Source organism: Crinia signifera, chromosome 5 (assembly GCF_055691185.1).
Source record: "Crinia signifera chromosome 5, ASM5569118v1, whole genome shotgun sequence".
In the NCBI taxonomy this organism is placed as follows: domain Eukaryota; kingdom Metazoa; phylum Chordata; class Amphibia; order Anura; family Myobatrachidae; genus Crinia; species Crinia signifera.
In genome coordinates this window covers 266537514-266555539 of record NC_139221.1, presented here as the reverse complement: position 1 = coordinate 266555539, position 18026 = coordinate 266537514, and the positions used below count along the sequence as shown (strand labels likewise).

Genomic DNA, 18026 nt, shown 5'->3' with positions numbered 1-18026 from the left:
TCTGAAATTATTTACATCTTTTATAGTCTGAGCTGTCATAATTGTATGCATGTTAGTATGTATTAAGCGGAATGTGTGAATTTTAATTATAATACAGTGTGTGACACAGTAGAGTATGCATTGTGGTCTTAGAAGCGGCAATGAAGAAGCGGAGGCTGACTAAAGGAGGCGGGAAGTGCAGTGAGCTTCCAGGGTGTGGCTGGATTGGAAACAGCGGCGCTGGGGAGGGGGGGGGGAGGGGAGGGGGCTAATGATGTGCTGGACTGAGCTCACTGTGTAAATGGCTTTTCTATACAGTAGCGTCTCCTCCGCTGAAATGAGGTTTTGTGACCACCTCTGCTCATTTACGTATTACTATGACACATTGCGGCACACTACGAGGTCAACTAGTGGTGTATCGTCTAATGTAAGCTGAAAGTGGCAGACCATAGAGTTTAAAGTCTGGGGGACAGGAACACAGCTATGGAAATGGAGGAACAGAGTCCGAATGCATACAGTAGAAGGCACTCTGTGGGAAACCGGCCAGATGTTTTAGTATAGTACGTGCAAATGTAAAGAATAAATATATATACAAATAAATATCATTTAATAAACTCCCTAAAAAAAAAAAATTGCTCATGACGGGATCCAAACACCAGGCACAGCAAACAGCATGCTCTGGACATAACCGTTAGGCCATAAGGGCTTCTGTACCACAGGCCTGTCATCTCATTCACACTTGATGCTGGCCCCCAGAGCCTAGCCTAGCCCGAGACTATCGGTAACGACGAAGCCCACCACATCAGCTTAGAAATAAACCCCTAAACATGGGTGGATTACTGAAAAAAAAATTAATTGCATTCAAAACAGAAAAAAATATTTTGATTGTAGAGAGCAATAATACATACATGCACTGCGATTGGTCATTGCCGCCTACGTCGGGAGATCGTAACTTTTGAATAAGGATCCGAATGATATTGATAAATAGACAGAAGTTTACCTGTAAAGGAGAACAAAATGCATTATTACACAGCCCTACAAGTTTTTCAGAAAATACGGCAAAGATTGTAGGCACTTTAAGTATAACCACATGGTTGCAAAATATGCCATCTGGTCAGTTTATGAGAACACCAAATAAAGTGTAACATGACATTTGTCATACAATATATGTTAACACATAAGTCATAAGAAAAACCCATTGGAGGGAAGCCTGGAAGCCCCTTTCTCACATCCCAGCCAATGGCCACTACAAGTAGTATAATGGTCAGAATTAAGCTTTTACACACACCCAGTGGCAACATATTTTTCTACCAAGTCTGCTGAGTGAATGTGTGTATGTATGCCTGTCTGTGGATATGAGTGCTTACTCATCTTAAGTGGCTTACCTTGATCATTGGCCTGCATTGAGCCTGTTTATTAACCCCTCGGGTGGTAGGCCCATAAATTTTCCAAGCTCAGCTGCGTTGCCGCAGCGAGCTGCCACGGAAAATTTCCGGGCATACCATTAATATTCAGCACTTGCGCGCCAGTGGTGTCCAGTTGTGCACCACTGGCGCACCACCTCTAGAGCCCCTCCTGTCATACCCACCAACCCCCCCCCCCATCACCTCCGCTCCGGTGATCATACGGTATGACGGAGCTCCTCCACTGTTAATTCTCCAGCCGCCAGCTGACATTCACAGCAGTCATGAAGGCAGCAGGCTTGGGGATGTTCGAGGGGGATGCAGTTAAAATCCCGGCGTTCAGAATCCCGACGCCGAAATCCCGACACGTTCTCCCTCCGTGGGTGTCCACGACACCCCTGGAGGGAGAATAAATTAGTGTGCCGAGCGTAGCGAGGCACCGGGCCCGCTGCGTGGCGAGCGCAGCGAGCCCGCAAGGGGGGGCGATCCACGTCCCCCCCTTGTCGGCATTTCGGCTCTCAGGATTCCGGCGTCGGGATTCTGAACGCCGGGATCCCGATCGCCGGGATTCAGTACTGAATCCGTTCGAGGTGGCTCAGGAGGACTCAGGAGTGCTCAGGAGTTCAGGCGCTCGAGTTCTGCCGAGCTGCTGCGAACATCCCTGAGCCTGCCGTCTGTGGTCACTGCTGTGACTTACAACTGGGGCAGCATACAAATGCCAGAGAGGAGGTGAGAGGGGCCCCTACGATCTGTGGTGGGTTTTGCTGGGACAGCAAAACCCACCACTCAAGGGGTTAAATAAACTGCTCTTTGTTTGGGACAGGCTATGAGGGGTTTTCATGCCCCATCCCCTGTGTCTCACCAGAGCAAGCCTGGCAGATGGAGACTCCCAACTGCCCCCCCCCCCTCCCCATGTGGAATGCTGCCGGCCCCAGGAAAATCGAGATGGTTGGAAGTATGAGGTCATATAGATGATATGAGTCCCATGTGATGTAATACATTGTGTGCTGTAATAAGCTCATCATCATCAGTCAGGACCAGCAGTGCAGCATTGATACCTCACAGGACAGCAGGAATGGCTGGTATGAGAATGGAAGAAGGAGGGAACATAATTTATATTGCAGATCATCAGTGAGACCACCAGAGTGCAGAAAAAGCACGTATGAGAGTGGAGAAATGAGGGAGCAGCATTTATATAACAGCTCATCAATCAGTCCACCAGACCACAGGAACAGCTGACTTGAGAGTGATGGAAAGAGGGAGCTGCATTACATCACAGCCCTATCTTTGAGACCACCAAACTGCAGCAATGGCTGGTATGAGAGAGGAGGAAGGAGGGAACCAAATTTTTAGTGCAGATCATCAGTGAAACTGTCACGCTAGCAGTGGCACCACCTGGAGTGTAACGGAGGCTAGGTGCCTTGATTTAAGGTTTTTGCATAAACGACAGAAGGGAGTGATGCAATTGGATAAAAGAAAACCAGTTTTAATAAAGATACTGTAGTACAGGAGATGAATAGTGGCACAAAGGTAATACTGAAGATATGCGATAACCAAAGTCAATGATATATAAAAGTTATTGTAAAGTTCGTAGTGGGTGGAGCACGAGGTTGATATCTGAAGATGGCTTGAAGTGTAGATTGGATAATAAACGTAAACTTGAATAATCGAACTGAAGAATATACTTGGAAAGATGATTGGATTGATGATTGAAGAATTGAATGAAAGATTGGATGATTGGACGATTGGAATCCGGAAGGAATAATAGCAGGCCTGAATGGCTGTGACCAGGAGAGTTGCAGGTGAAGTGACCGTCAGGTGAGGAAAAGGGTGATCCCCTTTGGGGGACTAACCTTGTCCGGACCGTAGAGGTGGCAGCAGGGTCCTGCAGGTGGATGGTCGAGTACAGCAGGCAAGCAGAAGGATCGCTCTTGGAGATACCTGGCAGGCAGCAGCGCTGTCAGGAGGAGGGAGTCAGATGTCTAGGGAAGGACATCATTGTACTGACTGACTCCTAGACCTAGTCAGTCAGTATTTATCAGGAGGGCTGCACTGCAATTGGTTGGAGCTGATTGGCAGTGCAGTCCCATTGGAGTAACCAGATGGCTGCCGCCTAGGGGCGGCGACAGTTCCCAGCCTGCAGGAAGCATGTGCAGCATACTCCAGGTTGTGTGTCCAGCAAGGCCCAAACAGAGGCACAGAGCATCATGGAGCCTCAGGCCCCACGCCGAGCATTACCCGCATGTCACCAGCGAGCACATCATCACTGTCACCAGCAGGTGACAGCGCGACAGTACACAGCCCAGCAACCTGGGGACTGCCAGCGGAGGTAAGCACCAGAGCATGTACTGCCCTATTAGGGACCACAGAGGTAACCATAGTATGGGAGGAATGGGTAGCAGCCATGGTGGTCGTGACAGAAACCACCAGACTTCAGGAACGGCTGGTATAAGAGTGGAGAAAGAAGGGCGCAGCATTTATATCGCAGCTCATCATTGAGACTCCCAGACCAGCTGGTGTGAGAGTGAAGGAAGGAGGGAGCTGCATTACATCACAGTCCATCAGTGAGACCGTCAGACCCCAGGAACTGCTGGTATGCGATAGAGGAAGAAGGGAGCAGCATTTATACCACAGCCCATTAATGAAACCACCAGACCATGGAAAGGCTAGTACAGTATGAGAAAGGAGGATTGAGGGAAAGGCATTCTTATTACAATCCATCAGTGAGACTTCTAAAGGGGAGTTTAGGACATCAAGAGCTCTCTGAAATTGCAGCTCAAGAGACCACCAAGGAGCACCACTCCTTCATAACATTTAGACAATATATATAGAGTGAGTCCTTTAGCGCAAAAATCATATAACATATAAATAATGGTCCCCTTTATATAAGATAATGGGACTTCATACAGTAAAGTGTTCCTCAAAAATAACAAAAATTATGGTATAACAATCAATAATAATAGGATCTATTCGGGTGAGTGTCCCGCGTGGTATAGTAGAGGGTCCTAGCACTCTTTTCTTTTCGGTCAGATCTCCCATAGACTGAGACTGACCTTAAATTAGGTCCCTATGTGCATATCAAGGTATGTTTGATACGTCAGGTAATCAATTATTCTCAATCCTGGATACACCTTAGAATATTACTGACCTGGGATCAAAGTCCTTATGGACCCACAAAGGTATCTGTATAACTAAATGACTTCATATGCATCATCCTAAGGTGATCACCAAAACGCATACTGACCTTAATGTTATTCCCTATATTCACATAAGGGTCTCTTTTAGGTTCAAATCCTTCTGGTCAGGCACATGGAAACTGTGGATTCTTCTAAAATAATTTATTAAAAATTGACAAATATCCAACAAAATTCTAAAAATAGTAAGAAATCCAGAAATAAAGAATATATAAGAATATATATAATAAAGAGGGGGGTCTTCAGGAGGGCCACAACAAACATAGGCTGATTCCCATCTCACCCGGAATGAGCTGGAAAAAACAGCCAAAAGTTCCTGATGTTATGGATAGGTGTGGATCCCTCCTGTATTTCTCCTTCTTTTAACACCAATGTGTTTCAGACTACTGTGCTTCCTCGCGGTTGTCGGGTGTGCTGCTGGTTTTGTTAGGAAGCTGTTGCTCAGCAACCTGGACTGGGTTCTCTGCAGCAGTCCACCTGCATTGGATATCTCATTAGTTGGTTACCCTTAATTAGGGATTCTGATCAGTTCCTCCCTGCCGGTGATACTTTCCTGTTGAGCTCCTAGTGAGTGTCCGGGTGTCGTAAGTCCTGTGGGCATTTTGCACATTGCGACTAGGTCTTCTGTTTGTATACTGTTGTTTTACTGTATGTAAATTTTGCGTCTGGGTTGTTATTTTTATTTTTGCTCATGAAGAGATCGCTTCTGGTACTCACTTATTAGCGGTAAGGTCGCCTTTGGATCTTATGCGTGATGAGGTCACTAATGTTCTATTGTGTGTGATGAGGTCGCTTCTGGTACTCGCTTATTAGCAGCGAAGTCGCCTCTGGTTCTTATCCACAACTAGATCGCTATTGTTCCTTTGTGTGTGACAAGGCCGCTTCTGGTTTTTGTGTTCATTGTTGTTGCTAACTTTTCTTTAGTTTCAGGTAGCCTTCTAGTTTTATTTAGTTAGTTTTCCTCTTGTTTTCCCTTAGATTCCACTGGTGCCTTGTTTCCCTGTAAGTACTGGCAGCACTAGAGTTGGGATGGACCTAATTCAACCCTTCAAATGTGGCTGTTAGAGGTGAAGCCTTAGCACCACAGGTATCCAGTGGTTTCTGGGGGAAACAATAGAGTTAGCTGTTAGAGTAGGGTGTTCTTTTCCTAATATTGTCACAGCTTGGTTTTTGTTATTCACATATTCCATTCATACATCCATACCACGGTCATGTAATCTTCATCCTCACCTCTATGCTCCTGGTTACTCTTGTCAGTCCTTAGTCCTGTATTCAGTTTAGTTTACTCCTTTGTTATTTCTGGATAGTCCTGCAACTGCTCCAGGTACTTTATTGCTCTAGTTCCCTGTTCTATCCTTATAGAACAGGTGTTAATCATAACAAGGGTGTCTTCCACACCATCAGATAAAGTCATCTGGTTATAAAGATACCTTTATAGGGACATAGGGACTTTGATCCCAGGTCAGTAATACTCTAAAAGGTTTATGCGGGATTGAGAATAATTGATTACCTGAAGATACCTTCATATGCACATAGGGACTTAATTTAAGGTCACTCTAAGTCTGTGGGAGATCCCACAGAAAAAAAAGAGTGCTAGGATCCCCTACTATACCACATGGGACACTCACCCCGATAGAGCCTATTATTATTGATTGTTATGCCATAGGAACACTTTACTGTATTAAGTCTTATCATCTTATATAAAGGGGACCATTACTTACATGTTGTACAGTATGTTTGAAAGTATTTTGCACCATCAGTGAAACTACCAGAATACAGGAAAGAGCGGCATTTATATCACAGTCCATCAATGAGACGACCAGGCCACAGGAAGGCTAGTATGAGAGTGGAAAGATGGAGGGAGCAGAATTTATATACCATACCATCAGTGAGACCATCAGACCAGCGGAAGGCTTGTATGAGAGTGGAAAGATGGAGGGAGCAGAATTTATATCCCATACTGTACCATCAGTGAGACCATCAGACCATAGGAAGGCTTGTATGAGAGTGGAAAGGTGGAGGGAGCAGCATTTTTATATCACAGCCCATCAGTGCGACCATAGGAATGGCTAGTATTAGTAGAGAATGGAGAGAGTGGAATTTATACTGTATAACAGTCCATCAGTGAGACCACCAGACTCCAGGAACAACTGGTATGAGAAGGGGGGATAGAGGGAGTGGAATTGGTATCTCAGCCCTTAAGTGAGACCATCAGACCACAGGAATGGCTAGTATGAGAGTGGAGGACGGAGGGAGTGGCAATTATATCACAGCCCATCAGTGAGATCACAAGAATGGCTAGTATAAGAGAGGAGGAAGAGGAGAGCTGCATTTATATCATAGTCCATCAGTGAGACCACAGGAACAGCTAGAATGAGATTGGCAGATGGAGTGAGTGGCATTTATATCTTAGCCCACCAGTGAGACCACCAGACCATGGAAAGGCTAATATGAGAGTGGAGGATGGAAAGAGCAGTATTTATATCACATACCATTAGTGAGACCACAGGAATGGCTAGTATGAGAGTGAAGGACGGAAGGACCAGCATTTATATCATAGTCCATCAGTGAGATCACCAGACCACAAAAAGGCTAGTACTGTAGATTGAGGCAACGGCTTTTTTTATCACAATCTATCAGTGAGACCACCAGACTCCATGAAGGAGCAGCATTTATATCACAGTCCATCAGTGAGACCACCAGACCACAGGAAGGCTAGTATGAGAGTGGAAAAACAGAGGAAGCAGCATTTATATCACAGCCCATCAATGAGACCACAGGAACAGATAGTCTGTGTGGAGAATGGAGGAAGCAGAATTTATTTAACAGTCCTTTAGTGAGCCCACCAGACTCCAGGAACAACCTGTATAAGAGTGGAATACATTGGGAGCTGCATTTATTTCACAGTCCATCAATGAGACCACCAGACTCCATGAACAACTGGTATGAGAAGGGAGGATAGAGGGAGTGGCATTTGTATCTCAGCCCATAAGTGAGACCACCAGACCACAGGAATGGCTAATATGAGAGTGGAGGAAAGAGGGAGCGACATTTATATATTACAGCCCATCAGTGAGACCACAGAAATGGCTAGTATGGGAGAGGAGGTAGGAGAAATCAACTTTTATATCCCAGCCCATTAGTGAGATCACCAGATCACTGAAAGGCTAGTATGAGAGTGGAGGATGGAGGGAACAGCATTTATATCACATACCATCAGTGAGACCACCAGACCACAAGAAGGCTAGGAGGAGAGTGAAGGATGGAGGGAGCAGCATTTATATCATAGCCCATGAGTGAGACCACAGAAATGATAAGTATGAGATGGAGTCCATCAGTGAGACCACCAGACTCCATAAACAACTGGTATGAGAGAGGAGGGAGCTGCATATGTATCTCAGCCCTTACATAAGAGTGGAGGATGGAGGGAGCTGAATTTATATCACAGTGCATCAGAGAGACCACTAGATCACAGGAAGGCTAGTATGAGAATGGAGGATGGAAGGAGTAACATGTACAGTATATTACAGTCCATCAGTAAGACCACCAGACCACAGGAAGGCTAGAATGAGAGTGGAGAATGAAGCAAGTGGCTTTTCTATTACATCCCATCAGTGAGCCCACAGGAACGGCTAGTATGAGATTGGAGGACAGACCGAGTGGCATTTATATTACAGCTCATCAGTGCAACCATTAGACCACAGTAGTATGAGATTGGAGGATGGAGGGAGCAGCATTTATATCACATTCCATCAGTGAGACCACCAGACTCCAGGAGGGTGTGGCATTTTTATCACAGTCTATCAATGAGACTACCAAACTCTAGGAACAACTGGTATGAGAGTGGCTGATGGTGAGAGGGGCATGAGAGGGGAGGGAGAAATATTTACATTACAGGAGTATTTTAACTCCAATAAAGAAATTAAGTGCCTCCACTGCAGCCAATAGAAATGTAATTAATGCTTCTATTAAATCCTATGCAGGGTTGCCACTACGCCTTTTTGCATGCACCATAGTAAAGAAGATAAACCAATTAAAAAAGTTGCTCTTCTACTGAGGAACCCACCACTAAAATCCTAATTGCACCAATTGCAGACAAAGACACAACACATTGGATGCAAATTGGTCGCACCATCAAAGTTCTGAGCACTTCTATGGTTGTAAAGAATGTCCTTAAGAATTATGTTGATAGGAACATTTCCACTGTGTATAAAGATACAGTCGCTGGTTGTGATACTCCCCAAAATGTTTCTGACACCCCTGCAATTTACTCACCACCCCATGTTACTTCGCTCACTATGTGTCAATGAATCTGTGTCCAAAACCTCACTATAACCACCATCATGGCACATGTAGTAAACATTGTCGAAAATATCCGCATTGTGCCCTCTTCTGAATCAGGCCCTGTAGCTTCAAGGGATCTGTCTATAGAGGTAATTGAACTCAATGGGAAATGCACGTTGAGTATCTTCTGTTATCAGCATCGCCAAAAGGAATCATGACACAGAAAAGAGAAAAGCAAGAAAAAGCCATGGCTTGCACTGACAATTAAATTAAAGTGAATAAATGGACCAACTTATGTATAAATATAGGTGCAGATACCTCACTGAGGGGTAGATTTATCAACTGGTGCTGTGGGGCATATGCGCTATCCCCTTGTGTTAAAGCAGGGGATAGCGCTTCCCCACATATATCAAACCCGCTGTGTGTGTCCTTTAATGGCGTCGGTGCGGGGCAGTGACTTAGCGCATGTACTAGTTTTAGTACAGCGCTCAAGAGTCCTACCGAAATTATGAAACTTCTTTATCTCCCTCCGTTCATCTGGGTGTTGCTTTCCATAACGCCAGAATGATCTTGCAAACTTGCTTGTCTCCTTTATTATTATTTTTTGTTCCTTTCAATAAACTTTATTGCTGTCATCATTGAGTAGCTGGCGTCTGAGGTCACGAGCAGTGCCGCCTTCTACTCACGGCGCCTGCTCATCCGTCTCCCCGACGTCCGGCTGTGTAATCTGCGCATGTGCCGGCTACACATCGCGAGACAAAGGTATCCGGCGCATGCGCAGATAACACAGGGGGACGGGAGCACACAATACGTTATGGGAGGCAGCGTATCCCCGGCAGCAGGGTATAACGCACTCCCATAACGATGACCACTCTGTTCATACATTAGGGCGAATTGCAGGTGAGCTTCACCACGGTAAAGTGGTGAACCGAACCTGCGTCCATAAGGAACCTTAACACCATAATGATAAATCTACCACATAGATTTGTTGGCGGTGCTCCCTAGAGTTATGGATAACCATATATTTTGAAAGAAAAAAGATAACTTTTTAGGGGCACTAACTTGTTCTGTTAAAATTATATAATTTTTATTGGTATATATTAAAAGTTATCTAATACACTGTTCAGCACAAATGTAACCTGGGGGCCAAAGGGTACGGAGAAAGAGAAAAGCACAGTAGAGACAGAGAAAGAAGAGGAAAATAAAGTGTTATAATTAAATGTGAGTGTGAAGAGGATACCAATGAGTTCCTTTACAGGAACTATCTTATGCTTGCAAACACCAGCCTGTGACCTATGCTCTCCTCCAGTTATCTTTTGTCTTTAAAAATATATAGAGAAAAGAGAATACCCAGCTCCAGGTCAGACAGATTTGACTAGAGCTGCAGAGTTTGTGTCATGTACTTTTAACAAATTATCACTTTATTAATAGCACGGATGGTTAGCATTACTGCCTCACAGTGCTGTGGTCAGGGGTTCGATTCCCAACATCGCTTTAACTGTGCGGAGTTTGTATATTCTCCCCATACTTGCGTGGGTTTCCTCCGGGTACTCCGGTTTCCTCCCACAATCCAAATATATACTGGTAGATTAATTGGCTCCCAAAAATGTTTTACCCTAGAATGTCTGTGTGCGCGTGTATATGTGTGGTAGGGAATATAGATTGTAAGCTCCACTGGGGCAGGGACTGATGTGAATGTTCAAAATATTCTCTGTAAAGCGCTGCGGAATCTGTGTGCGCTATATAAGAAACTGCTAATAAATAAATAATAAATAGTTATGTTTAATAATGAGAATAATTGCTATGTAATATTACCATGATGATAAATATAAATAAATAAATATGCAGGTTATTAGAAGGATTGTTAAAGTTTACTCACAATAATGGAAATGATAATTGGTATTCTTATAACCCACCAAGGAACACTGCGATCATTTGTATCCCAGCATCTACAACATAAAACTCATGTCAAATATGCATGTTAAATACATGAACAATTAAGCTTCTTAATAAAACAGCACTCAACTTACCCAGTGTCTTCTAAATAAATTCTCGTCACTAGCCATACAACAATGCATATAGTAGGAATACCTATGGAACATAAAAATAACAATAACAATTAACTGTTGAAATGATGATCATGCTTGGATAACATAATATTTCCATTTTAGACATGTTATAATTAGTGATGTGTGGTTCGGTTCTCCAGTAATCCAAATACACCCAAATTTTGTGGATCCAAACCAAACCAAAAACCCCTTCCAGATATCCCATGAAGATACTATCCGGAGGATCAAAATTGAGATTTCAAATCCAAAATTTTAAATTGCAAAAATTACATGATTTTACGTTTTTTAATTTGAATTTCATAATGATTTTAAAAAGAGAAAAAAAATTTTGAAAAGAGAAAAAAAAAAAACTGAACCTGAACCAAAACATTTTGAGTGTTTTTTTTTTTTTTTTCCAAAATCGAAACATGATTATGAATTAGAAAAAAAAAAAAAAAACATGGGGGATCGTGCACATCTCTGGTTATAATACATGAACACATACATAAATGTAATAGTGGCCAATGGTTTAGAAAGAGTTAAGGTTTTTTTTTTAATCGCCTCTTAGTGGCTGTGAGGGTACGAGTTCCTCAATCACTCAGACACCGAGCAGATGAAACCAGAAGAATGGTTTATTTTCCACAGCACGCACAAATAGACAATAAACAGTGGCAAAGGTAAATTGCAGAGTAGAAAGATATTCAGGTAGCAGGCCCAAACAGACAGTCCTTGTATAGTCACAGTCCCAGATCAGTTCCACAGGGCAAACTATCACTTGTCCACACAGCTGTGATAGCAGAAAACTGTATAAGTCCACAAAACACTGGCAACTCCACAGAAGCGAGGATGAGGCGTTCCACAAGACACAGGTAGAGCATACCTCTGAACCTTAAGACTGCGACTAACCTCCTTCCTCCTCTCTTCTCCTTCAGCTCTCTCTGGTCTGACCAAAAAACACTTTTTAAAACATTTCAAATTCCCACGGTGATCGCATCATCTGTGGGGTTGCCCAATTTCCTGATTGGTGGATTCAAGCATAAGGTATATCCCACCTTCAATCCACAGTTGTCCAACTGCTGCTCCCAACCCCTGCTGTGTCTGGTTCCACAAAGTCTGCTAGAGCCCAGAGGTTTACAAAGAATTGTAAACCCCCCTGTGGAGATGGTTCCTCTGCTATCTCTTTCCTGTAAATAGCAGCAAAATAGCAGGGTAATTGGATCACCCCCTGTGGAGATTGCCTTTTGGGAGGACAGTTTATGATAACCCTTTTCCTGTCAGGGCACGGGCAAATGGTATCAATGGTATAATGCTTACATTAATAAAGTCCTGGGAAATACAGACATACATAGGGAACAATAGGGCTAAAATGTACATTAATTACTGTGGAGTAGAGGATGTCACAATTCACTTATCGCCAATGCAATTCCTTCACATTTCCTCCCCCACATTTTAGTCCATGTTCCTGGTGTCCTGGGTAATGGCAAGGGCTGGTCTCCTGGTGTTAGGTGGCACTGGGTCTGGTTCCTGCTGACGGGATAGGCCATCCGCGTTTCCATGATCTTTACCCTTTTTGTGAGAAATAGAGAAGTTGTACAGTTGTAGGGCTAAGCTCCACCTCAGTAACCGTCCATTGTCTCCAGCTGTACGTTGTAGAAAACTAAGGGGGTTATGATCTGTTACCACTGAAAACTCACGCCCATACACATAGGGCTGCAACTTCTTTAGTGCCCAGACGATGGCTAGGCACTCCTTTTCAATGGTGGCGTAGGCTATCTCGCGGGCAACTAGTTTTCGGGAAATAAAGGCAACTGGGTGCTCACACCCATCCTCCCCTATTTGACTTAGCACAGCTCCTATTCCACAAGCTGAAGCATCTGTTTGCACAATGAACCGCCGGCGGAAGTCAGGGGCGGCTAACACTGGGGACCGGGACAAGATGTCCTTAAGCTGGGAGAAAGCCTGCTCGCAGTCAGGGGTCCAGTCAATGTTTCGGGTGTACTTTTTGGTCGTTAGGTCAGTCAGTGGTTTGGCAATGGTGCTGTACTGAGGAACAAATTTACGATAGTACCCCGCTGTGCCCAGGAAGGCACGTACCTGTTTTTGGTTAGTGGGGTGAGGCCACTTCAGAATGGCCTCAATTTTTGCTGGTTCTGGACGAATACGGCCTCCCCCAACCCTGTGGCCAAGGTACAGCACCTCTGCCATCCCCATCTGACACTTATCCGGTCTGATTGTCAACCCTGCCTGGCTAATCTCTGCTAAAACCTGGGCTACATGCTGCAGATGATCCTCCCAGGTCTCACTAAAAATTGCTATATCATCCAGGTAGGCCTGGGCAAACTCCTGACACCCTGTCAGTATGCGATCTACTGTACGCTGGAAGGTGGCAGGGGCATTCTTCATCCCGAAGGGCATGTCAGTAAATTCAAAAAGCCCAAATGGGGTATTGAACGCTGACCTCTCCTGTGCCTCTCTGGTAAGGGGTATCTGCCAGTACCCCTTGCTAAGGTCCAGGGTGGACACATAGCGAGCCATCCCCAACCTGTCTAACAGCTCATCTACCCGGGGCATGGGGTATGCGTCTGTCACTGTCACCTCATTCAGCTTCCTATAGTCCACGCAGAAGCGTGTACTCCCATCCTTCTTGGGCACTAAGACCACGCTGGAGGCCCAGGGACTATTTGATGGCACAATGACCCCAAGCGCCAGCATTTCGTCTACCTCTTTTTTCATCATATTGAGCACCTCGGGATTCAGCCGATATGCTGGTTGCCTAATGGGCCGAGTTGCTCCGGTGTCGACATGATGGGCTGCTACATGAGTGCGTCCTGGCCTGCTAGTGAACTGAGGCCCCACTAGCTCCAAAACCTCCCTCATTTGTCGGGTCTGGGTTTCAGTTAACTGTGTGCCTATGGGCACGGCCTCCACCCCCACATCCTTCTTGGTTGCTGCCAGAATGTCAGGGATGGGGTCAGTCTCTGGGTCATCCATTGGTGGGCAGCAGATTGCCACAGCCCCTATTTCCCTGGTGACATATTTTTTTAATCTATTTATGTGGTAGGTGCCCACCCGCTTCCCGGTTTGATCTAGGGCAATGATATAATCTACCTGCCCCTGTCGGTCCACTACAGTATATGGCCCTGCCCAGGTCGCCTGTAACTTGTGCTTTCGTACAGGTACCAGTACCATCACTTTCTGACCCACTTCCAACTCCCGTTCACGTGAATGCTGGTTGTAATACTTGCACTGCCTTCCCTGTGCCTCCAGCATATGGTCATGCGCCAGCTGCATTAGCCTTTGCAGTCTCTCCCTCATTTGGGCCACATATTCTAAGACCGGAACCTCCGGTTCCTGGAATGATCCTTCCCAGCTTTCCCTGACTAAGTCGAGAGGACCCCGGACCCTTCTGGCATATAGTAACTCAAAAGGGGAGAACCCGGTAGAATCTTGCCTTACTTCGCGGTATGCGAATAGAAGCTGTTGCAAGGATTTCTCCCAGTCTCCCCCCTCTGATTCAGCATATGCCCGTAGCAACTGCTTAAGGGTCGCATTAAATCGCTCACACAATCCGTTTGTTTGGGGGTGATAGGCAGTAGTGCGAAAGGGATGGACCCCAAATTTGGCCCATATGGTCTGCAGTAAGTCCCCTTGAAATTGCGCACCTTGGTCGGTGACCACTTCTTCGGGAAATCCCACACGACTAAAGATATCCATGAGAGCCTGGGCAATATGCTCAGCATCTATGGATGCCAGCGCCACCGCCTCTGGGTACCTAGTCGCATAGTCAACCACAGTCAGTATGTATTTCTTTCCTGTTCTGCTCGGTTTCTTAAAAGGCCCAACAATGTCCATGGCCACTCTCTTGAATGGCTCACTGATCACAGGCATGGGTTGTAGGGGGACACGACGTGGGGGTCCCCCGAGGCGTTGACAGACCCCACATGACTCTCTATACTGTCTTACCTCCTGGTTTATTCCTGGCCAGAAGAAGTGCCGCAGCAGTCGGGCCCGGGTTTTACGAATCCCTAAATGGCCTGCTGAGGGGATGTCATGGGCAAGTGCTAGCAATCGCGCACGGTACTGCTGGGGAACAATTAACTGTTTCCTAGGGACTTCGGGCTCTAATGGGTCTGCTTTTGCTGGCACCCTGTACAGTCTCCCCTCCTCCCACTGAATGCGATCCTCCTGAGTTCCCCAATCACTCCGTCCTGCTGCCCTGCGGAGGCTAGCTAGGGACGGATCTGTTTGTTGGGCTTCCCTAAATTCCACTCTATCTACCTCCCCCAGATTCACGTCACAGTCAAGCAAGTCTGGTACCATGTTACTCACCGGCGGTGGCTCAGGGGCTGTAGCAGTAATTCCTGGTGCTGGCGGGAGAGGGCCCTCAGGTGCTATCTCTCCAGCCTGTGACTGGCTCCGGGTGATAGCTCCCACGAAACAACTGGCCAATCCACCACCCAAATCATTTCCTAGAATAACATGGGTGGGGAGCCCTTCCAGAAGTCCCACGTTCACTTCCCCAGAGTCCTGACCCCAATCCAAGTGTACCCGGGCCATGGGGATGACAGTGATCTGCCCCCCTGCCATGGAGATCTTAATTTTCCGTTGCTTCAGTAGTTGGCAGGGGGGGATTAATTCTGGGCGGATAAGGGTGATGGAGGCACCCGAATCTCTTAACCCCTGCAGTTCCTTCCCATTAACTTTTACAGGCTGTAGATGTGGCTTCATGTTATCCGGGGTGGCTTTTCCAATAGCTGCTACCACCTCCACCTGGTATACTACTTCCTCCGCCTCTGGCGCATCAGGACAGTACTCCCCTCCCCCTCCCCCAAATGATGGTTCCTGGCACACAGCTACTCGAGGCAAGGCATGTCGGGCACCTGGAAATGGTCCTCTTCCCCGGGGGCAATCTCGGCGGACATGACCCACCTTGTCACAGTTGTAGCAGCGACGGGCTCCTGGTAGCTCGGGTCCCCAAGGCCGGGGGTTGGGGGGCTGTGGAGCTGGGCGTTGGGGGGCCGCCGGTAGATCCCGATCTGGCTGGGCCCGTCGGAGATTAGTCTTTTCCTCGATGTTGGTCCCTCTCCACCGAGGCCTGTTAGCTGTGAACTCGTCCGCTAGTTGTGCCGCTTTCTCGGGGGTGGTAGGGGTCCGATCTGCTACCCATTCTCTGATCTCAAGAGGCATCTTGTTCAGCAGCTGCTCCAAGATAAAAGCATTTTTAATATCTTTTACAGTAAGGGCCTGCTTCACGGACAGCCACTTATCACAGTTCCTCCGCAACAGGTTATTAAACTCTGTAAATGAAGAATCGCCTTTTCGGGTTATGGTGCGAAACTTCACACGGTATGATTCAGCAGTCACCGCATATCTAGCAAGCAGGACACTTCGTACCTCCTCATATACCAGCACCTGCTCTGGGCTCAGGGCATGGAATGCTTCCAGAGCCCTTCCTCTCAGACTGGGGAACAGAAATCGAGGCCACTCTGCTGCCTCAATTCCATGCAAAGTCATAACAGATTCAAACATCTGCAAATGGGTATCAATATCCGAACCGGCATCATCAAAAGGTGGGATGTCATTATATCTCAGCCTGGCCACCTGGCTTACTGATGCTGCCGTAGTGGGAATAGAGGACTGCAACCCCAATGCAGCTCCCAAAACTGAGGCTCCTTGTCCCAGAGCTGCCAGCAAGTCCTGCAACTGATCTGCATTTCCAACAGGCAGCGCAGCCCCTGAAGCATTTGTCCTGTTGGCCCCCTGCACCTCGTTCCGCTCTAGGACGGGGTCCTCATCGTCCTCCTGTCCAGGGTGTTCTTGGTCCCATTGTGCCAGCTTTGCCATTAATGCTGCTCTGGTGTCCAATGCCTCAAACTCAATCTGCCTCGTACGGCACAGATCCTGCAGTTGATCCTTTTTGCTGTATCGGTAGCATAGTGGTGCTGGATCCATTCCCTGAGGTGTTTATGACTCGTTGCTCGAAGGTTGGTGTCTGAGTGATCCCGCTGCTGCCGCCAAATGTGAGGGTACGAGTTCCTCAATCACTCAGACACCGAGCAGATGAAACCAGAAGAATGGTTTATTTTCCACAGCACGCACAAATAGACAATAAACAGTGGCAAAGGTAAATTGCAGAGTAGAAAGATATTCAGGTAGCAGGCCCAAACAGACAGTCCTTGTATAGTCACAGTCCCAGATCAGTTCCACAGGGCAAACTATCACTTGTCCACACAGCTGTGATAGCAGAAAACTGTATAAGTCCACAAAACACTGGCAACTCCACAGAAGCGAGGATGAGGCGTTCCACAAGACACAGGTAGAGCATACCTCTGAACCTTAAGACTGCGACTAACCTCCTTCCTCCTCTCTTCTCCTTCAGCTCTCTCTGGTCTGACCAAAAAACACTTTTTAAAACATTTCAAATTCCCACGGTGATCGCATCATCTGTGGGGTTGCCCAATTTCCTGATTGGTGGATTCAAGCATAAGGTATATCCCACCTTCAATCCACAGTTGTCCAACTGCTGCTCCCAACCCCTGCTGTGTCTGGTTCCACAAAGTCTGCTAGAGCCCAGAGGTTTACAAAGAATTGTAAACCCCCCTGTGGAGATGGTTCCTCTGCTATCTCTTTCCTGTAAATAGCAGCAAAATAGCAGGGTAATTGGATCACCCCCTGTGGAGATTGCCTTTTGGGAGGACAGTTTATGATAACCCTTTTCCTGTCAGGGCACGGGCAAATGGTATCAATGGTATAATGCTTACATTAATAAAGTCCTGGGAAATACAGACATACATAGGGAACAATAGGGCTAAAATGTACATTAATTACTGTGGAGTAGAGGATGTCACAATTCACTTATCGCCAATGCAATTCCTTCACAGTGGCTTCTAAGATAAATAATACAAACTTTATACATGACGCCTTATGTAATAAACATCTTACCAAGATTACTGAAACAAAGAACGGTACTTGTTTCCTAGAATGGCGCCCACGATTTTGATCTTAGGCATCGCAAGGAAAAAAATTGCGTCGGTCGCATCGCATGTGGCCAAAAAATCGCATGCGATGCGACCGACGCGATTACCGCGATTTTACATAGGGAACAATGTTAAATGGCC

The 18026-nt window shown here is 46.2% G+C and overlaps 1 protein-coding gene across 1 annotated transcript in view; it reads right to left on the bottom strand.

The window, feature by feature from the left end:
• The window catches only part of VIPR2 (vasoactive intestinal peptide receptor 2), a 117469-nt gene that overhangs the window by 7693 nt on the left and 91750 nt on the right, over nucleotides 1-18026 (bottom strand). Inside the window, exons 8-10 of the mRNA XM_083188992.1 lie at nucleotides 10891-10951; nucleotides 10740-10809; nucleotides 888-979 (exon numbers count right to left, since the gene is read on the bottom strand). Of these exons, the coding sequence (XP_083045118.1) occupies nucleotides 888-979; nucleotides 10740-10809; nucleotides 10891-10951 (223 nt within the window). The remainder of the gene's footprint in view (nucleotides 1-887; nucleotides 980-10739; nucleotides 10810-10890; nucleotides 10952-18026) is intronic.